Raw genomic sequence first — 23621 nt, 5'->3', positions numbered from 1 at the left:
ACCAATCAAAACAAAGTTCTGCTGTGAACAGAGCTGGGGCTGAGCACTGAGAGCTAAGCAGTGAAAGGAAAAAACTGGGAGCCGGCTCTCTCTCGAAGCGAGCCGGCTCTTCTGATTCTTTTTAAAGCATCGGCTCTCAGAGCCGCAGCTTTTGATCATGACACATCACTACCCTGCTGAGAGTCCCCTCAATGTGGGTGGAGTTTGCCCACGGGAACAGAGAAGGTCCTTTTAGCCTCCACTTTGACTGCTGAGTCAAATTGACCCACGAACAGTATCTATGCAATATATACATGCAGGGGGGTTGCAAATATGTAAAAGGAACCATTTTTATTTTATATGTTGATTACGCTAATTAAGGCAAGTAGAAGAAGTTTCATACCGAAAAAACACTATTAACATTTTTTTTTTCTTTTTAACTTTGAAAAGGGGCAATCTGACCCTGAACACAACAGGGGGGTTAACAGGGTTAGTCCAATTCCATACTTTCTTTTCTGTACAGCCAGAAGACACGTTGAGAAAAGTATGTTATTTTGCCCATCTGAAAAACTGTGATTTTTTTCTGCCTTTTTCTGGGGTAAAACTTGGATTATTTTCTCTAACAGGGACCAAGATCAAGAGCTGTTCTATATCTTGTGTAAAAAACTAAGTGTGTGTGGATGTGGGTTGTGGGTGTGGGTGAGGGTGTGGGTGTGGGTGTGGGTGAGGCTATGGGTGTGGCTATGGCGATTTATGAGAGTTCGATGTATTGCCACTCAAAAATGTCATCACAATAACTATGACCATCCTCCCTTCAAGACTTGAAAAGACACGTTTTTAAAGATATGAAACAAGAGGTTATTACCGTAATTAAACAACAATTACAGCCCGACCCAATATTTTGTCTATTGGGATGTGTCCCTGAATCATTAAGAATACATAAGAACACTGTTCAATTTTTGCTTATGCTGGGCTGAAAGGCTGTTATGACCAAATGGGTAGGAGATGAACCTCCTTCAATTCATCTGTGGAAATCATTGATATAAGAATATATCTCTCTGGAAAAATTAAGATGATGTATTAAAGGTCAGATGGATGTTTTTACAGCAAAGTTTACCAAGGTGTTGGAGTATCTGGGAACTCAAGAGGCAATTGCCTGAAATGTTAGACCTAATAAGGAATTGTTGGATCATTGCTGCAGATGTATTTTGGATTTTGATTTGCTGCATATTTAAAACAACCTGTTTATGTACTGTGCTGCACTGTTAATATTCTGAAAATGTTCATTAAAAAGAATATTGATTTAATCCTCAGATCTCTGCCCTCTGTGTGAAATGTAAAAAAGAACAGTTCTATCTATCTAAAGAACAGCTCCTCCTAATGAGTAAACTTCTGCTCCTAGCAAGGCGATGTATATTAATTTTTTTAAAATTATTATTCTGAAATTAAAGTCAGAATTCTGAGATTAAAGTCAGAATTCTGAGAATAAAGTCAGAATTCTGAGATTAAGTCAGAATTCTGACTTTTTTCTCAGAGTAATAATAAAAAAAAAAATGTTGACCTTAATTTTTTTTTTCAATGGCCCTAATCCTCTTCCGTAGTCTTGTTCTGTGTTTTTCATGTGTAAAAATGAATAAAACATATATACAAAAAAAAGAATATTGAAAAGGAAAAAAAAAAGAGATGAAACAAAATTGTATTTGTGACATTATGATTTTGTAACGGTATTTTGGCGAGTTCAGTAGAAGGCCGGGAAGAGTTATTTGATGTTAAGACCTTAATTCACCCCGTTTTCAAACAAAGATCTACTTTAACATATCTGTTTCTGCTCACTGGGATTAATTCCTAGAGCCTAAACAAAGGTAAAGACCTGGAATCTGGATATTTACGATGCGAACTTGAACGCATCATGGGATTAAGCCTACTTTAAAGCTAGCGCGCTGGGCCAAACTCCAATGAATATCCCACACAGACCGACCGACTGGACGACTGTTGGAGCGGAGTAAAGTCCAGAACAGACATTCGTCTGGATTTCAACCCAAAGAGTGCGAATAGAAGTGTTGGTGATTAGTTCGGCTTCACCTCTGGTAGAACCCAGTGATTGGAGTTGACAAGCCCGCTCCACCACTGTATCTGTCCTCTAACCCCCCCTCCCCCTCCTCTACCACTCCACCACAACCAGGAAATCGTCGAGGTGTACTCCTCGACGTTATTGTTGGCTCTGTGTTTTCGGGTGTAGATGCGTGTTTTTCGCCGAAATTTGTCTGTTTTTATTTCAGTACATTGACTTTTAAAGTCGGGCTTCAGCTTTGAAGTCAGCTAAACTTGCCAACGAGAAGAGGATATCCACTCTGGCGAACAATGAGGTGAGTAAAGCAGCGCAAATCCCTTCATCTGCATTGTGTTTCCAGTCTACATTTTGTGTTCCGGCCAGTCATTTCACAAAAACGAGGAGTCGTTTGGGATCCTATGGTGTGTCTCTGGGTTCTGCCTAGTAGTTAAATCGCCACAACAGTTGTTAGTGTCACTGTAAACGGGTTCTCTCCTCTCTAAAGTATCCCCACCTAGCTGTTTGGTGTTGTTTCACCCATGGAGTTGCACCCATGGAGGATTTTATGGCATGTTGTTAAAAACAAAACTTCATAATATTGTGTCAGGAAGTAGCTTATTTGTGTTTCCAAGGTTGTTCTAGACGCTCAGACCTTTCTATTCAGGTGTGGCCGCTTTTAAGAAAGTACTCTCAGATAGGGGTTGCTGAGTTGGTCAGATGACGAAAAAAATATAGTTTTAAATCCGCTCCAGACACTTCATTTGGACTCACTCACTTTGCTCCATAGGGCTTAAGCAGTTGGAGATTGTTGATGTGCCTGTACTTTTCTATGAAGGGTACAATAGGTTTAACGGTGAGCAACAGTTTATTTCCATTAAAGTTTACAGTCATTGAGTTTTTGTAGTATAGGGTTACCCAAATACTTCCTTTTGAGTTGTGTGCTTAAAAAAAAAACTATGCCAAAAGCTCATGGCCTCAAATTCCACATCCTGTCCCAGCCTGTGCAGTTTGCAATTACATGCTCTTAAACTATTGCTGCAGGATGAGGCTTCTTTTGGCTTACTACTTCTCACTCCCCATACTAACATATTCTTCCACTTGTGCAAAATAATGGCATTTAACTGTGAACGCTACATGCAAGTTTAATTATGGACCATGTGGTTCTGCAGAGTTCAACGGTGCTATGTAGATAACCTATGTAACTGTTTTTTCTTTTAAACCCATTGTGCTGTCCTTTCTACACCGAATTCCCCCCCCCCCGGGGATCAATAAAGTAATCAATAAAGTATTATCTTAATCAGTAGCCTTTCCCAAACTTGTAAAAGGCTACTGTGCTACGGCCCACTTTACCCCCCAAAAAATTACTTCCAGGCATAGAGAAACCTTCAATGAGGGTGAGTGTGTTTGTGGGGAAGTTAATTGTCTATTGCCATTATTTATCAAACAACTTTATTTACTCTTCCATTAGTTAGTTCATCATGGTTGTCGATCTAATTAGGAATAAAAAAAAATGCCACTTACAAAGCCCTTGTAACATCAAGCTCCCAATTTACACATTGCAGAGACTTGATGATGGGACAAAGTCCTCCCACTCCTTAGTTGGCATCAAAGGTTGTAATGGAAGTGTAATGGGCAAGATGGGGTCACTGTGAAACAGCGCTCTGTGTGTGGCTGATTGCGTGTGAAGCTCCAACTGTGTGCTTACACATTGTGTCTCTCATGCTTCCTCAATGCAATCGATTGTTATGACACAATTGCAGACTCACTATCAGGGATGAAAAGATCTGATCCTGTTGGCAGATAACGGTCGGATACTGACTCAAAAAGTTACATTGGTTATCGGCGACAAAGGGCTGATCAATAGGAAAGATGAATTCAACTCTGTTCTATGCTATTCTGTGTTTAAAGCAACCATGTGTACACACTACATCATTGGTGGGTCGGTGCATTTCGCTTAGTGGACAGCCAACTTAGCAGTTGAAGATAACCACAGATATCTGGACCTCTGATATTTGCCCCGAGTCACACAAAGACTAACAGTTCTCTAGTTGGATGTGAGTTACATGCCACACATGTGAATCACAACAAACGTAAGCTGACACTTCTACAAACATAGCAGGTCTAGACCATACTCTATGTGGGATCTGCTTGAGGTTTCTGCCTGTTAAAAGGAATTTTTTCCTTGCCGCTGTAACTAGCTAGGTGCTGCAAGGTGCAATGCTCATGGTGGATTAAGATGAGATCAGATCGAGTCCTGTCAGTAGAGGGGACTGGATCGTATCCCTTCTTGATGTTGGGTCTTTGTTAATAATTTAACATAGAGTATGGTCTAGACCTGCTGTTTTTGAAAAAAAAAAATGTGTCTTGAGATAATGTTTGTTGTGATCTGGCGCTATACAATTAAAGATTGATCAATTGCTTGTGAACACAGAACATGAAATTGTACAGTCTGACAGACTTTACAGAAACACTGCTTGTGCCATAATCCTGGCGGTGTTTGTTATAGGATAGATAACATAATATTTATGAATCTGTGTGTGTGTGTGTGTGTGTGTGTGTGTGTGTGTGTGTGTGTGTGTGTGTGTGTGTGTGTGTGTGTGTGTGTGTGTGTGTGATTTTAGAGTATTATTTCCTCATACAAATAATGGCCCATCTGTTTTTGCTGTGGCCCATAGGGATGGGTACCTTTTCACATTTGAACCGATACCTGGTACCTGGGAATCGGTACCGGTACTCAACGGTACCAATTTTCGGTACTTTTGTGTGTGTTTATGGAGTAAATGTTAATTTAAAAAAAAATAAATCAAAATTATTTTTTTTAACATATTTATTTAATTTAACATGAAATGAACAGAAACAGGATTATATAGGTGATTAGATATATTAGCTGACACGTGCTCGTGGCGTCTAATTGCTCTTTCGTGAGTTTATCAATTAACACACGTGAATGCCTGATGATGGGAAAAGTCAGTTCTCCCTCTCTTTATAATAGGACACACAACTTACTTGTTGGGCATTCACGCACACAGGAACGGTTATAAACAGGGCAGGTAGTCGAAGCGAGAGGGTCAGTCTCAACCATAGACTGTATAAAATAAACTTAATCCTCCTGCAGTTCTGCCTCGCAGTGAGTGTGCACGCGATAGACTGTAAATAAAAATGGACAGCGTTGCTCCGCCTCCTCCCGTTGTACAGTTCTGAAGCCAAAAATCCCTCTCCTGCCATTGTGCAGCCAGAGCCTGTGAAGCCACTGTAACAAGCTCCGCCCTACAGCGTAGCGTCACAAGACGCTGTGTGTCCTTTGAAGTTTCACTCTATGGCGGCTGTGAATGAAAGGATACCCGGAATAAAACCCATTTTTTAAACTCTAATAACTAACGAAAAAGAAACGTTTCAGGAAAAAGAGGCCTTGAACACAAAACAGTCAAATACTAACTACATATCACCACAGCATACGGATGTGAGAAACATTCGTACGACGTGTATTTATTTTTTAAAGTTTGACTGCTCCCCCATTCAAATGAATGGGGGAGACAGATTTATTGGACCTATACTGCAGCCAGCCACCAGGGGGCAGACACACTGCTGAAAGCCTCACCACCAGCCGAGGGAACTTCTCCCATGGCGCACGCCCGTCAGCTGCAGACTCCGTTTGGCACGCTCCCGTGCAGATGCAGAGGGCAGAGTTGTTCACCCGATCAGTCTCTGACTTAATTACAGGGCGAAAGTATGGAAACTCGCCTCCTCTTCCACTCCCTCACAGTCACAAGGATGCGTTCAGGTACCGAAACATGGTACCGTTTGATTTTACGTGAATCGGTACTCGGTAGTACCGACGGAATTCGGCCGGTACAGATAAAAGTACCGAATTCGGTACCCATCCCCTAGTGGCCCACCTAAAAGACATTTTCTGGGTACGCCACTGGCATGTGAATGTCTTTGTGTGTGGTGCTCCCACCGTGTGTAACAGACTGCACAAAACATGAACGTAGTATCCGTGACGTCATCCTTCTGTTCCTGAGCGCTGTTTTGAAGCCGATCGTGGGCCATATTGGAAATGCTGAATACAACCAAACCTTGTCTGAGGTAATAAAGAGGCATGGGTGTCATATTTTATGACCGGATGTTGCTGCTTGGTTTACAAGCCATACCTCTCATGCTTCCGTAGTCATTAATGTGATGTGCTGTAACCAAGCAGCAACATCCAGTCACGAATTGAAGCCAATGTGCAGGTTTAAAATACTGACTGCAGTTTTTGACACTCGCGCATAGTCAAGTGTTCCCTTGAGGCTGGCTCCAGAAGTACCAGAACCAACATACACACCCATTTAAATAAAAAAATCTAAATATTTACAGCAGAAATAAACATGTTTACAGCCTGGTACATACATAATGATTTTAGTCTGAATAGCTAATTTCTGTAATGGCACACTTTAAAGTGGGGGATTTTTTCAAAATGCAGAAGTTAAGAAGACATTATTAAGAGTTTCCATCATGAGAGGCATAGCTGACTTGACCGACGGGCGGGAACGCCTGACCGCCTCCTTTACCTCACACTGGCTTTACAGAATTCAGGTTGTGTTCAGCATTTCCAATATGGCACCAGCCGACCATCGGCTTCAAGACAGCAATTCAGAAACAGATGGGTGACGATACGGATACTACATCCATTTATTATACAGTGTATGGTAATCATACACTGCTAAAGCAATATTTTTCTGTTTTGGGGTGCAATGTAACTTAGGCATTGTGATGGCAGATCTTTTTTTCTGGCAGTGCTGCAGAGTTGCAATGTCTAAGAGGCTTGTGACTTGGTTGGCTACATATGAGTAATGCAATATATTGTCTGGAGGGTCACTTGCTGCCTGCCCGCAGAACCCCTTCTACTTTTGGAATTATTACTGTACAGTGTATCTCATCACATTGGTTGGTCCCAGATTTGTATTTCTTGCTCACATATTTCAGTGTAGTAACTTTAGCTGTATTCCAATGCAAAACATTGGACTATTCTGAAGTGGCCTTCTATGAGCTCAGATATAAATACTATTGAACATCTGTGGAAGGAGCTGAAACATGCAGTCTGGAGTCCTTCAGACCTGAGACAGCTGGAGCAGTTTGCTCACGAGGAGTGGGCCAAAATACCCGTTGACAGGTGTAGAAGTCTCACTTAGAGTTAGAGAAATCACTTGATTGCAGTGATTGCCTCAAAAGGTAGTGCAACAAACTATTAAGTTCAGGGTTCCACCATTTTTGTACAGGACAGTTTTATTAGTTTGTTTTTTAAAATGATTCTGTTCAAACGCAATTTAAATGCGATGTCTGATTTTCATTAATACTTTTCAGTCATTTTTTTATTTAGCATTACTTTTAGCATTTTTAATTTATTTCAGTGACCATTATGGACTTTTCTTAATTAATTCAAATTAACAAAAATATAACATAAGAAAGGACAAAAACTTCCTAAAAATTAATAATGGGATAAATGTTAAAATTAAACAGGTAGGACTTCCAGAGATATTTTTCATACTGTAGAGACCAGCACTGGGATGGGTAGTTTGTCTAACTTTAGGCTCAACATAGAAAGTTCAAAATGAGATTTGAACTAGCTAAATGTCTTGAAAATTCTTAACCGTACCCTTTCAAACAGTCTTTCACTGCGTTTTTGTCCGCTCGAGTCTTTTCAAATGGTCAGTGAGGAAAACCAACTAATTTAAAGGTGACATATTATGCTCTTTTTCATCAAAATATATTGGTCTAAGAGGTCCCCAAAACACATCTTTAGTGTATTGCTCAAAAAACACTTTGAAATCAGATTTTGGTATGCCTGTAAACCCCTCTTTTTCAGCCCTGCTCAGAACAGGCTGTTTTCTGTGTCTGTGCCTTTAAATGAGAATGAGCTCTCTGACCACGCCCCCTCAGGAAGTGGAAGTGCCCTCGGCTGTCTAGCATGTTGATCTAATGTTTACATGTTGGCTGAATATACACGGCTGCTCACAGACCTGCGTTACTTCAACCCTCTGAATTTGATCCAGAATCTGATCCTGACGGAGAGGCGCCTGCAGCAGGACCTTTCTGAACGATTGGTCACAGATTCTGTGTTTCTTGTTGTTTTATTTGTCAGTATGTCGACGTGTGTCTTGGTACACAGCTACGAACATGTAGCTATGTGGCTATGCTAACTAGCGCTAGCACTTTTCCATGAAAAATAAAAAGTCATCCACTAGATCTTCAAATCTGCAGACGTGGGGAGTAAAACCGACCTTTGTGTTTATTAAGACAGCCTACAACTAGCATGCCTCCCTCCTAAGCTCCTTGTTAGCACACATGTGTGCAGGTTATGGAAAACGGAGGAGGAGTTGAGTTGTATTTTACACAGTCTATGGGCTGAACAAGCTCCGAGCTCTGACTTCTGTTACAGACCGGATGTCGTTGTGACGTATGAAAAACACTGAAAACTGAAATGGCTCATTATAGCACACATTTACAGAAAGGTGGAGAAATCAGAACAGGGGCAGAATGGATTTTTTTCATTTTCGGGGAGGTTTGTAGACATGCCAAGGACACATATTTCAGGTAGAGAACCATTAAAAAGTCGATTTTGCATGATATGTGACCTTTAAGTTGACGAGCAGAAGTGTGCTTCTCGCTTTGTTTACAAAAATCCTGCTTTGTAGAATGTCCTCTCTGATGGTGTGAAAGTGAATGGGGTGCTGTGGATTTTTTCGCAGCTCCAGACAGCTTTGTGCATCCCTCCTCGTTCTTTTGCCACCATTCCAGTGGCTACGTACAGTTTTTTGTGTGGTCCGGTATATAAGCGTTGATCACAGCCCTCTTCATGAGGTTGCTCCTCATCTTCATGACTTTTTTTAAGGATCCTCTGATGTTCTTTTTCCTGACATTGTGAGATATTATGAACCTTCACAGTAAATTTAACAGAGTACATTTTTACTCAAATAGAATAATATTTTACTCTGTAAAACTTTATATGATATGAAGTAATATAAATCCTAGTTTCATATGTAGGTGTTAACTATGAGATTGGCAGTGGACTGATGCGCTTTCGAACAAATTGTCGAATAATCAACTATTTTGGGTCACCCCTACAGTTTACACATGCACCGTCCGGTAACTTGGGATCTCTTCTGCTCTCCAGTTAACATAGAAGTTTTTTCGCTTTCTACTTGGGTGTATTGAATCGCCTTTTCCCCTGTAAACTCTGGCTCATGACGGTGTCCACGTGTGTCCACAGCAAACGGCATGTCATCGGCTGTGTCAGAATCACTCATTATTTTGTCTCTTTGAAGCCTGCAGACCCGAACAGCTGATGAAGTGAAGTACTGGAAAAAATCTCAGTGGACACCTAAAACGAGATGATTGCTTGGGTTGGAGTTTCTAAAAATCACGTAAATTCCGTGGCAGAATTGGCCCCATCTGCAGTAAACTGTAGCCTTGCTTGCATGCTGTTTCTCCCAGCAGGTTTCCCATTACAGGGGCCGAGCTGAGCACCATTCATTGTTGCTAGTACAATTACTGGTGACATGCAACTCGTACAACTCCACGTCAAAAAGTGAAAACATTCCTTTAAGAAACAGACTAAAATTAATACTGATGTGTCCATATGATCTACAAAAGCAAACCAGCCCAAAGACTTGAGTTTTCTGTGTAGTTATTGTACTGATGTGAACTCAAATAGTGGTTACCTCTGATGATCAGTGTGTGTGTTAGTGTGGAGCAGTTTGTGTTGGCTGTATTTAGCAGAGTGCCGAGTAGATTGCGTCATCTTGCGGAAGAAAACGCATATCAAGTTTTTTGCAGGTTCGTGGAAAACAAAACTAAATTGAGCTTCCAGCTACTAGATCCGTCATAAAGTCTTAATCCCCAACACCAGATTTAAATAGAGTAGCTTGATGTTCAAAGTAGCATATAGTCATGCATGGCATTCATTCCTGTGTGTGTGTGTGTGTGTGTGTGTGTGTGTGTGTGTGTGTGTGTGTGTGTGTGTGTGTGTGTGTGTGTGTGTGTGTGTGTGAGTGTGAGTGTGTGAGAATATGTGTCATCCCGACCCAACAGAGCATCAACATACAGAGAAGCAGCAGGTCAGTCAGGCTGCATGTACACCAAAAAGGCGGAAACATTTCAGCACAGTTTTTATTAATAACATGATTATTTTGGTCACAGATATAGAATATAGTCTTGATTGAAAAATTTTTTTTTTTTAATCCATGAAATCCTTTTTTTCTCTATAGAAACTGAGCACTGAAATGATCCCGTGACTCTTATGTTATCCCTGGTTGGTGGAAATGGTGGTGCTGTAGCTCTCCCAATGTTTCAACCAAACCTGGTCTCCCTTGTTTCTACCTGAAATCTCTACTTTTACCCTTTCTTCTTTTGTTTTCAAAATAAAAAGTTAGCTTTTACAGTTTTTGAGATTTTACTGGTTAAGTTTTACAATTTTTAGCTCTTTATTTTCAATTTTATATGGGTGTGTATTGCATGGAATGTTGAGACTCAGAGGGAGCGATGACATCTTCAGAGTGGAGAAAAGTGGGCTTCGCTGCTGAAAGTACCTTTGACATCTTCTGAACAAATTGCCACAAATTCCACTTAACTTATATATATATATATATTAAGGGTGCAACAACACGTGTATCTGTATCGAACCGTTTGATACAGTGGACACGGTTCTGTACGCTCTATGAACCGAACCGAATACACAATTTTATATTTATTTTATCAACTTCTGACGAGGCACTCTGTGCTGAAAGTTCAGAGGATCTGCGCTCGCCTCCTCCACGAGTGTCCTATTTGGTTGCAGAGTTGTTCCGTGGTCCTGTAGTGATGCTAGACTGGGTGATATGGTTTTAAAGTGCGTATATGCATTACTTGTGGTCTTGCATGCTGTGTAAGACTTCAGCCTGATACTGGACAGTGTTTTCCCTGTCGTTATATCGGGGGCACACCAGCAGGGTCCTGCCCCCCCCTGGAAGTCAAAGCAGAAGTGATTTAAGGTTCCCTCTCTCATAGATCAGGTCTATACCTTGTTCTTTTATTTAACAGACTAAATAGCCTTATGTTATTTATCTTATTGACATGACGGGATGTCATTAATGTCTCTACATGGTCGCGCGTTCACAATTCTTCTCTGCACTCTGTATCTCGCATGGCAGATGAGCACGCAGACAGACATACATACACACTCACACACACACACATGCACAGCAGAACATGTGTCAGGTATAGCTGCCCCTTATACATTTATGTAATTTAATTTAAAAACTGCTTTTGAGCTGAAACAAATTTTGGTAATTTCAATAAACTAGAAGTAAAAAAAATTTCTCTTTTTCTGTATCGAACCGTGACAAAAACGTATTAAACCGAACCAAACCGTGAATTTTGTGTATCGTTGCACCCTTCAAAATAGGCCATCAAAACGCAGTCAATCCTGTGCCGCTGTTGTGCCCTTGAGCTAGATGAAAAACTTTATTTACATAAAATTAACTGGTGCAGATGACGGGGTTGGTCATGGGTTGGTCCTTTTTCTGATAAGGGTTATGGTTTTGGCACACTGACAGCAATTTGAGACAGTGGTTTCACTGAAAATCCAATTCAAAATCAAGTGTCTCCCACAGAAATTTAACAGCTGCTACCATCACCATGGCAAAATTTGAATAACAGTTGGAAACACAGGTGATTGAGGTGACCTTGCTGGTGCTGGCTGACATACATTTATAAATAAACAAATGCACAGGATAGGCATGTTTACAGTTTTCCAAGCAGTTTTCCAGGATTTGACATCAGCCTCAATACCTCCTTTTTTCTAATTCATCTCTATTGTTGTTCTTTCAGATGATGATCTCACACATAGTAGTTTAGAATTCCACAACACAGCAGATTAACAACACATGGATATGAAGGACTCCGTCAGTTAATAAAACAACAAGGAATCAGTTTCAATTATGTTAGGACTTGTAAGAACATTTTTCATGTTTCTATTCAGGTGTAATTGTGCAATTCAAAGTTGTCTCAAACTCTGATTCATGTATAGGTTTTATTTTATCTGAATATTGCTCCTGCCAGCCCCTGTTGTGGCCTTAACAGTGTGTCACCTTGTACAATAGGGAGAGTCTGGAATGTGGCTTCAATTATGGTCATTGTTATTTGTACCTATGGTATGTGAATGTTGACACAGGAGTGCAGTCAACTGGACAGAAGTATACAAATTCGTCCAAGCTGAGAAAGTGGTTAGCAACAGTAGCAATGTGTTTAGTAATATTATTCTAATATTTTTATTTTAAAGTCAAGTTTTAATGTTACTTTACATATTTTCTTCCCTCATTTCACTTAACAAATGTTATCTATGTGATAACTGTTTAGTGCACACTATCAGTATTACAGATTATCTAATCATTTTGATAATGGGGTGCAAACAGTGCTACCATATGCATTATCATTCACAGTTGTTATAGCTGACAACAACTGTCCCATTTATGAGTCCTTAAGACCTGTCCTATCTGACAACAAATATCAAGTCCAGTGATGTATATAGATTTTCAGTGAGTCCCTGGGACCCACAGGTGGTGATTTAGTGGCTCACTTGGAAATTGAATGGGCTCCAAATTTGGCTGCAAGATTTAACATTTAACCATTGAAATTGCAACATGTGTGTGACTTGTGATGTGTAGTGAGACATGCAGGTTCTGAGTGCACTCATTTGTTTGTGCATTTAAAGCACCACCAGAAAGCTCTGCATGAGTGCAAAGGGAGGATGGAATGTAGTCAAACAAAACACTATTTCTGATGCATACGCCAGCACGACACCATATAAGAGAGTTTCCAAATAGCAGATAGATATCAATTACACCATTACTTTTACTTAGATGGCAGGCATGGCATCACATAAAAAGAGTTACCAGGGAGGGTTTGAAAAACATGATCCTTACTCTAGACAAGCAGTATGTAATACTACCAACACACCTAGTTTTTTCAAGTTGCCATCCAAGGGCTTTATGAAAAATACAAGGCAAAAAAAAAAAAGAGCGCTCTCAAGTGCAGAATTATGCAGCTACAACTAACTTTTGGCTATTGTTGACAGAAACTTTAAAAAATACTAAAACTAGGATTTCGTATTCTTTTTAAAAATAAAAAAGTAGCTAAATGTGTTGCACATTTACAAAACTAAATTCCAGGTAAAAATCTCCTTTTGATTTGATTTTCGACACCAACAATTTTTCTATACTCTTTAGGGTACCCCCCCCCATTTAAATCTTTTTCTGATGCATTTACAATCCCGGAGCATTTTCCTCCACGATTGACGCGCGAAAAAAGCCTACTGCTCTACACCAGTTACAGCAACAAAAACAAACCCCCAGGATATTATTTTTGAAGGAATATATTTATTTTTTCTCTTCAGAGCATGGCCATTCTAATTGTCTTCAAGAAAAACCTTTAATTTTGGCGATCTAGATGGTTCATTTAAGGCAGTGGTTCCCAAACCTTTCCCCGCTTTGTGGGTGAATATTCCCCCCCCATACATACACACACATACACACCTATTTATGTTTTAAGTGATTCATTGATTGATTAATTCCTTCATTAATTAGTTCATTTATTTATTTGTTTGTGATAATTTATTCATTTCCATTTTTATATTATTGACTTTTAAGGTCATGATATTTTACAGTATTACAAAATGATAAGCAGCCGCTGTTTGATGAGTGTGGCTCTGCTCTGAAGTGTCTCAGGGTAACACAGAGAGGAGGGGGGTCCGATCTACGTTGTTGTCTGTCACATATTACTCTGCTACGCTACTTTGTTTACCAGCCACTTCACTTCTATCACTATACATAGTTGGCCTAGTTAGCATGGCTGTATTGTTTTTTATTAAGCTGTGCCCCACAGTTTGGGAAGCACTGATGTAAGAGATAATGTATGGACAGCAGGTGGTTATGGGAAATAGAATCCCTTTAGGGTGGGGGTCCTTACTCACCCTGTCCCGCTAATCATGCTTATTACCCAGCAACTAATTTAAGATACAAACCTGTTGGGAAAAAACATTTTTAAATTTAAAATTATTCATGTATGTAGTTTTTGAATAATAGTCCCAGTGATTCCACAGCAGTTAGCAGTCTAAGGTGATGGATATTTATCTGCCTGTTGTGGTCAATTTAACATGAAGCTGTCCTTATTCAGCTTTTCTCTGAGCTCTGTGGTTGACTCACCTTTAAAAACAAGGCATATGTCACAACTTTTCACACTGCTGCTATCATCACCATGGCTCATTGTTTAAGTTTTTGTTGTGTTCAGCAAAATTAAGTTTCACTCACCTCCTCCGCTGCTGTTGCTAGGATTGTTGGACAGGATCCAATATGAAAATATAAATGATTCTTTGGCCTGCCAAAGTAGCATGCTAACCTTTTAACTAAAAAGTTAGTTTTGATTGGTATGCTACCAGAGAATAAAGATTTTACCTCACTATAAGGTCAATTGTGTTGACAATTGTCTGACTTTTACCTGGGTGAAATTTGAGTCCCTGTCTTTTCCTGTAGCCACCTCTAGTCTATCAGCAGCACCCTTCGACCCACCTGTTGACTGTCAAAGAAGCATGACATAGGTGCGATGAGGCACGCGCCAATAAGCAGGGGCGGATCCAGACTTTTTTGACTGGGGTGGCTCAACTTGGGCAGTGGCGTATGCTGTGGTGGCATGAAGTATGTGATCCCACTCATCAATAGATAGCATTTACTGCTGCGTTATGTTGTAACACTGTCCATATTGTTGATCATTGTTGATTATAGAGGGCAAAATGGCAGAACCGAGCAATGGAGGCAACATGAACCCTGAAGGTTAGCTGGTCATCAATCATGACACCCAGATTTCGGGTAGACTTAGTGTGCATGAGGTTTTGATATCCACAGTGGGACTGGCTGGAATGATAATAAGCTCAGTCTTGGACAGGTTGAGCTGTAGGCTGCTTCACTATGTTTCGTTCTGACTCTAGGGACTGAAAGCAGACCAGTACCTGATGACCTCAGAGGTCAAGGTGGTTCATAAAGTAGCAGCAGATCAGGAATGTATTTTGGGCCTAAACCATTCAGTGCTTTATAAACCATCAGCAGGATTTTAAAGGCTATTCTCTGACAGACAGTTAGCCAGTGTAGGGATCTAAGAACTGGAGTGATGTGATCTACCTTTTTGGTCCTTGTTAGGACTCGAGCAGCAGCATTCTGTATGAGCTGCAGCCGTCTGATGGACTTTTTAGGGAGTGCTGGAAAGACCACGTGACAGTAGTCTAGTCTGCTAAAGATAAATGCATGGACGAGTTTTTCTGCATCCTGCTGAGACAGAAGTCCTTTAATCCTTGATATATTCTTAAGGTGATAGTAGGCAGACTTTGTAATTGTCTTAATGTGGCTGCTGAAATTAAGAGTCTATGATTACACCAAGGTTTCTGGCTTGGTTTGAACATTTCATCTGTGCAGATTGGAGCTGAGCAGTAACCTTTAACCTTTCTTCCTTGGCTCCAAAAACAATCATTTCAGTTTTTTCTTTAACTGAAGAAAATTCTGGCTTGTCCAGTCATTGATTTGTTTGGGTTTGTATGGTACTATAATCCCCTGGTGATATGGTGATGTAAATGTGTGCGTCATCTGCATAGCTATGATAATTTATTTTATTGTTTCTTATTATCTGACCTAAGGGGAGCATGTAGATGTTGAATAGCAGAGGCCCCAGAATGGATCCCTGAGGTACTCCACATACGATTTTCATCCGCTCAGATTTACCTATAGACACAAAATAGTCCTGGTCATTTAAATAGGACCAATTTAGTACTGCACCAGAGAGTCCCACCCAGTTTTAAAGTCTTTCCAGTGGTATCTTGTAGTCAACCGTGTCAAAAGCAGCCCTAAGATCAAGTGATACCAAAACTGAAATTTTGCCACTGTCTTTGTTTAAATGAATATCATGGAGGACCTGGACTAGGGTGGTCTCTGTGATGTGATGTGATCGGAATCCTGATTGGGAGACATCAAAACAGTCATTTATCATTAGATAATTGTTCAATTGTTGAAAAACAGCTTTTTCGATAATTTTACTTAAAAAAAGGGAGGTTTGATATCGGCCTATAGTTGTTCATTTCTGATGTATCTAAATTGTTCTTCCTCAGGAGTGGTTTAATTACTGCTGTTTCAATGGCCTGGGAGAGGACACCTGAAAGAAGAGACATGTTGACAATGTTAACAATTAATTGATTATAGATTAATTGCTTGTTAAGAACATACTCAAACACATTTTTTGTTTCTATTTTCTATCACGTGGGACAAACAACATGTGGTCTCATATTTCGTTCAGCTATCAGGGGGGTATTTTAAGTTTAAAGCATGTTTTGATGTAAATCAGCTGAAGGTGTTGCGCACAGTGGAGCCGCTCAGCTGGGGGCTGCAGCTGAGTGACAGGTCTCAGCGAGCGCTTTTTGTCTCTGCCACTGGACTGATTGTGACCCTGTTGCTCTCCCGGCTGACACGTGACCGCGTTCATATGCTTATTTTTCTCAGTAACTGGACACTGAGTGTAAAATATATTTCTGATCAGTTCCCTTGTTGCTGTAAATCCTGCTTTAATACCGTTTGTCAGCGGAGATTATGAGCCTGCTCTACACATTGATATTTGGCATGTTTAACATTTTGAACACCTCAAGTCGATCCTTAGCTATTCAATACTGTCAGTTATATACATTGTGTCATGAAGGACATTTTGATTATGGGGAAAAACGCATTTGACATTGTTTGTGACATGGAAAACATTTACGTTTTTTTAATGATTAATCGATAATTGATCGTTAACATTTCCAAAGATCGATCACGGAAAATACTTGAAATTTACACTCCTAATGGAAAGTGTTGTAACTTTGTTTCAGCCTCTCCTGCTGCCTATTGGCCACAGAGAAAGAAACTTAGTGCTGAAGCCAAGAACCGTGATATTGAGATCCTTTGAAGGAAGAAGTCTTGCATATCAGGAGGGACTATGAACAAATAATAGATTCAAATACATGATATTGGAGTAGTTTAAGTTAAGACAGAAGACTGTAACTTCATTGTGTCTTGTCCCAGCCTCAGGACTAATATCTCTATGTTCTTTATCTTTGATTATTGTGTTTTACCATCATTTACACTGTACTGAAGCAGCTCTAAACCCAGCTTCTAAATATAACTTCAATAACATATGACATACATTACAAAGCATAAATTACACCAAGAAGCCTGTCCCAAATTAGAAATCCTTGAAAAATTGCTGAGGAGCATTGAGGGATGGTCAGGCAAACATAAGAGGAGGAGGAAAGAAGACACAAAGCCACTGAGCCTGCCTGTACTTGCCAGCACATTTGGAGGATAGCTCTCAGATCACAGCCTTATACAGACATCTCTTAGAGAACACATTCCCGGGCTGTGCTCTGCTATTTCCTGTTAACCCCTCCCCGACAGTAAAACAACAGAGGGATGAGCAGTTCCCTTTAACTGCATTAACAGCAAGTTAAGACTGAGTCCAAAATGTGTTGCAAAAAATAATTTGCAATTTGATACTTTTAAAAACGTCCTTAACTGAGGAGTCCTGTTGTGTTCAGTCCTTTTGTTGGAGGCATTTTCAAGGTTGATGACTTAAATCCTTCCCACTGCATCAGCCAGAGACTTATTTGTGTTAGAGAAAGAAACTATCACTTAGCTAGCTTAGCCCGACAACTAGTATAAGCATCCTCAGAAGTGGATTGCTGGTCCTTATCGGAGGAGATGGTGTGTATAATAGCCAACCTTTCATGATATTGTCCATTACAAAAGTACAGTCAACTGCAAATCATTGAATATGTTTTAGTCAGTGGATTGAGTTTAGCACATAGACACACTCCCCTGTATGCCCTTGCACCCCACACGTTTTGAGTCTCTGCGGCCAAAGTTTATCAATAATGTATATCCTGACTCTCAGTCTTACTTCTCAGCCCTCCCTTTCTCTGCTATTAAATATGCATATATTTCCCACTCCTAAGTCTCTGTCTCCTCCTAGTTCCCATAAGCCATCTCTGCCTTGCACAGCATGCTTGATGTACATGAGATCAGAGAGTGCTTATCCACCCAACCCAAGGTTGTTTTAACTTCTTTTAACTCTTAAAATAAAAAGCCATCTGAATAAAGAAGGTCTCGAGGTGGGGAAACACTGTACCTTATATACAGATAATGTAATATTGTTTGAAAAATTCTAGAAAAATCGGTCCCTACTCTCCTAGGCTTAAGTACTTCATTCTGTAGGTTATCTGGATATTCAATTAACCAGGTAAAATCTGACTTTAAACCCCTTCTTGATGTTTTCTTATTGGGTTCTCTGGAAAAGATCCCATTCAGAATAGTTAAAGACCACCTCATCAGAACCCTATGTTAGTATTCCAATTGAAAGTTATTGAATACGTCTCAAAACATAAACAAATATGCAAAGCTGAAGAATGCTACCAGTTGTTCTCAAAGTGGGGTCCTGGGACCCCAGGGGGTCCGTGAACCATAGCATGGGGGTCCGTGAAATAATTTGAATACATTTCTAATAAATTGTGCTGTGTCATTAAAAAAACAGCATACACCATTGTTATGATACCATTTAGTGGCTTGAAGGGATATGTGAGTCTTGCTACTGTTAATTTTCTGAAAGCATTTAAGATCAATTACTTGAAAAGTATGTTGTCATGTTGAGTCCACAAGGAATGAAATGACCCTCTGTTTTAAAGTATACAAGTGGTATTTACTTGATTCAAATTGAAGTGTTATCTGTTTATCACTATGGAACAGGTCTGAAGTATTTAGATTGATACGTTTTACAATACAAGTAGTTCCAAGGAAATCTAATGGTAGTAAGCATGTGCTTAATCTGTTACAATTATGAGGGGGGCCTTGGACAATTTTCTCACCTGTAAGGGGTCCCTGGCTCCAAAAAGTTTGAGAACCCCTGGTATAAACTCAATCAAAACTAGCCCATCCCAGATATCTATATCTGCGCCAGAACCTTTTAATTTTTCTTTCATCAACTTTTTTAGAGGGTTGAATCCCATGATTCTATCCTGAGTTTTGAAATATTGAAATCAAAGGATCTCCAGAGACACTTACAGAAACAGAAGTCAGAAGGAGGACCGAGATTGCAGAGGCCAGGCATTACTACCGGGTGGACAATTCCAGGGCTGTTATGTTTTGGTGAAGGAGGGCTCAAGAAAGCTTAGCTCAAGGACCCCCTTGTGTCTTAAGGCGTTTTTATACCGGAGGAAGTTTACCCAGGAACTAGGAACTTTACCCCTGAACTACGTGCGTTTCGACCGGTGGAACTAGGATCTAAATTTAGTTCAGGGGTTGATAATCTCCCCCCTAAAAAGCCCCGGCTAGGGGGATAGTACTTTTCAAAAACCCTGGGGCTTTTGGGGGGCAGGGCCTGCAATGCTGAATGTGTCTGATTGGTAGATTAACTGCAGTGTTTTTATTCTGCCCGTCGTCCACAATAACATCACACATCTGTGATTCACTTGATTTCTCTTTCTTTAATTTTTTCTATCTTTTTTGAATGTGTGTGTACTTTTCAAAAGAAGAAGCTGTGATTCCCTTCATTTAGCAGCTTGTAACAGTAGTCTTCTCTCAGCCCACCGCAAATGCGTCCCTCCCAGTGTTACAGTTTTAAAAGTGACCCTGTAAACTAGAGACCTTCAGCTGAATTTAACAGTGTTTGAGGAGTTTACACAGCTGTTGAAACACAGGGAGTTTTGAGATTCAATATCCTCATCAGATATTTAATGATCATCTAAAGATGTTTATGAGGATGCATTCGGCTGAAAGTCGGCAGATAACAGGGTCGCTGTTTAAATCAAAACAGCGGCGATCTCTGCCATGGCATCTTGAGTAAAAAATGATTTCAAGGTCGTGTTGAAACGTCTTTGCTACTCGCACTTATCTCCTCTCACGTGTTGATTCAGTGAATCCATCTGTGATGACATATAGCACGATCTAAAACGGCGCAAGTTGAGTCTCTTCCATGCTAACAGGCTAACTGTTGTGATACCTGCCGGTCCGTCTTCTTCTATGGTGTTATCTGTGATGAATGGCATTCCTCTTTGACTTACTGCCCTCTACTGGTCTGGTGGTGTAGTGCATTTACTTTTCCCCCCCTCCATACATCACTGGCCTGATTTGCACAATCTACCCGGGGCTTCGGGCCCACGGTCGAAATGCAGACAACAATGGGGGGCACAGAACCTTTTAGTTCAGGGTAAAGTAGTTCTGGGGCTGAAAGACAACAATGGGGGGCACAGAACCTTTTAGTTCAGGGTAAAGTAGTTCTGGGGCTGAAAGAGCCGGGAACTCTTGGTCAAAATGCACCTATAAAGTATAACATGGAGGCCAACTCTGTTGTCAGCTCATCCCTGCCAGCCATGTTATTTTCCAAGCTGGATAAGCTTGAGTCCTTAAAGAATTTAAGCTTTGTCTTGAAGTGTTCTGTTAGAATCATCGGTGTCAACCTGCCCCCCCATCCAGGACTTGTATCGGTCCCGGGCCAAGAAACGGGCAGGTAGCATCACCGCTGACCCCTCACACCCTGGACACAAATTCTTCAAACTCCTCCCCTCCGGCAGGCGCTACAGATCACTGTGCGCCAAAGCAACCCGCCATAAGAACAGTCTCTTCCCCCAGGCTGTCACTCTGATGAACATTAAACCATAACAGTGTCATACCTGTTGGATCAATACTCTCTGTAAATATACATGTAGATATACAATGCAACAATTCTCCAAGCAGAATTCCATATTTATATTGTTTGAACTACTATTTTTATAATGTAAATACTACCTCTGCTACTCATCACTGCCCTTTATCATATTATTTTAGCCTGTACATATTAGTCATGCCTATTTGTTGTTCTTTTGTATTTATAGCTTTAATTTTTTTTTTTTATTTGTATGTCTTATTCTTATGCCTTGTACAAAGAGAGCACAGTTTACCAAAGTCAAATTCCTTGTGTGTTCAAGCATACCTGGCCAATAAAGCTGATTCTGAGATTCTGAATTCTAAATCAGATCAGAATTTTAGGTAGTCTGCCGGAAACCTCTGGAAAAGCACTGATCTTTTTTTAATCACTCCTTTTTTACCCTCACAGTTAGACAAATCCTGTTGTGTCTGGAGAGATATGGGTTTAGTCTCAATTGATAACTTGTACTTTAAAGGATGGTTGCATTGTTTGGTCACCTGAGACATCTTATCTCTAAATGTGTCAGTCTATAACATGACAATGGTACTACAGCTTATACTGACAGATTCAGGGATGCTTGGAAAGAGGAATTGCATATTGAGTTTCCTGAAGCCATGTGGAAGTCTATGTGTGACACATTCTTGCTCTGCAAACAGCAGGCATCAGCTAACCACTAGGCCATTCAATCTTTCCATTCAATTTTTACATTGTGATATGGTAGAACTCTGGTATGATTAAAAATACTGGCTACATACAGTATATTACTATTTACTATAGGTCTACCCATGCATTATGGGTTGATGTGTGTGTGTGTGTGTGTATGTGTGATTGAAGATTCTGAATCATAGACTCTTGAATTTACCATTTAGCTATGCACTGTAGGCTATTATGCAGATGATATAGGTGGGATATAAGTGTTGTCATGCAGCCTATGATCACAACTATAGGTATTTCAAATAGATTTTAGTCCAATCAAAAACTTTTAACAACTCACATTACTGTAGGGATGTCCTGATCTTGATCTCAACTATTGGATTGGAGTCGATCTGGACACTGAGCCGATCTGTATTTGTATAACGCCAAATCATTATCTCAAGACACTTTTACAAACATAGCAGCTCTAGACTGTACTCTATGTTGAATTATTATCAAAGACCCCAAATCCTCCCAGCTCCTTTAGTCACATGCCAAAATGTCCTTGAGCAAGACACTGAACCCAAATTGCTCCCGTTGTTCAGCAGTGTGTAAATGTGTATGAATGAGATTAGCTAATACCTATTGTATAGCAGCCTCTGCCATCAGTAGGTGAATGTGCTGTGAATGGGTGAATGTGACAAGTAGTGTAAAAGCGCTTTAAGTGGTCAGAAAGGCTAAAAAAGCGCTATATAAATACAGGTCCATTTACCATTTACTAACAGGACTCAATCTTATCTCATCTTAATCCATCATGAGCATTGTAGTATTTAGCTAGTTACAGCGGCAAGGAAAAAGTTCCTTTTAACAGGCAGAAACCTCGAGCAGAACCAGACTCATGTTAGACGGCCATCTGCCTCGAATGAGTTGGGGTTCAGATAGAGACACTGATGTTGAACTCCAGCTATTCTTAAATGTCATTGTATGAACACGTGCACAGCCAGCTAACTTCTGGAATGTAGACATATGGTTCAAAAGGGTGAAAACATACCAAACACCATATTTTTTTAGCTAGAAGGTGAAAACAGTTCAAAATTCACTTGCATCGTATCAAAAGCCCCATCTCCACCAAGTGGTTCAGATTGGTTCGTCTCGGTACGGCACGCATTTTGTAGCGTTTCCATTGACTAAAACCGGTACAGGTCCCCAAATTACCAAGCCGTACCGTCCCACTTTTTGGTACCTTTCTGTTGGGGTGCCAGACATACCAATCCGACCCCAGAAGGTGAAGCTAGAAACACTGCAGTCCGTTGATTGGTCGAAAGAATCGTCACTTCCCATGCGGCAGCGGTAATAAAGAACAACACATAACCCCGCCATGTTTAAATCTCCAGTGGACTTCGGGAAGATAACTTTTTTTGTTTAGAAAATGGCGTCAAGAAACAGCGTTCCATAGTTGACCATGGAGATGCAGACTTTCCTCACGTTTTTCTTCTTCGTTGCATTTATTAGTGGGGTACACTGTGTCACGCTGCCATGACGATGCTATTACGTACAGTTGTGCTCATATGTTTACATACCCTGGCAGAATGTATGATTTCTTGGGTAGTTTCTGGTGTAATTATGATATAAAAAGAGTTAACACATCTGCTTGACAATGAATGGCTTCACACAACCACAAACCACGAGTGATTTTTTTTCCCTCTCATCATTCATATTCTCTGAAAAATGGCCAAAAAAAAATCACAAATTCTGCCAGGGTATGTAAACTTATGAGCACAACTGAACTGACACGGCTATCGGCATCCGGCTTACACACCGCCGACCAAGTAGGGCATGGCTGGCTGTTTAAACGCAAACAGGATCAGGCGCTACCGATCCGACCCATACCAAACTGTACTGATCCATACCAGACCGCTTGGTGGAAACGAAGCCATAATATGATCATTTTGCAAGGTGGTAGCAGTAGAGCTGTGACTAATACCACCAATATGGTACAACATTTAATAACTTAACATGCAACACACTTCACTAGAGCAACAAAGGAAAGACTGCTCCACTGAAGCAACAAACTCTGGACTTAATATGGAAGGATAGATATCCTCAAAAGAGTGAAAATGCTGACAAGATTATAGAGGTGGTGGTTGAATTCACCGCTTTAAACAACCAGTTTATCTCTATAAGAATGTATGTTTTTCTT

At 40.3% G+C, this 23621-nt stretch overlaps 1 protein-coding gene across 1 annotated transcript in view; it reads left to right on the top strand.

Moving 5' to 3' along the window:
* Positions 1-1895: 1895 nt before the first annotated feature.
* The window catches only part of LOC117825310 (vasodilator-stimulated phosphoprotein-like), a 43675-nt gene continuing 21949 nt past the window's right edge, over positions 1896-23621 (top strand). Inside the window, exon 1 of the mRNA XM_034701082.1 lies at positions 1896-2345. Coding sequence (XP_034556973.1) covers positions 2341-2345 — 5 coding nt within the window. The 5' untranslated portion in view covers positions 1896-2340. The remainder of the gene's footprint in view (positions 2346-23621) is intronic.

The sequence above is a fragment of the Notolabrus celidotus genome, chromosome 14 (genome assembly GCF_009762535.1).
Source record: "Notolabrus celidotus isolate fNotCel1 chromosome 14, fNotCel1.pri, whole genome shotgun sequence".
NCBI lineage: Eukaryota > Metazoa > Chordata > Actinopteri > Labriformes > Labridae > Notolabrus > Notolabrus celidotus.
The sequence above is the reverse complement of the archived record's forward strand: the minus strand, read 5'-3'. Positions and strand labels throughout refer to the sequence as shown.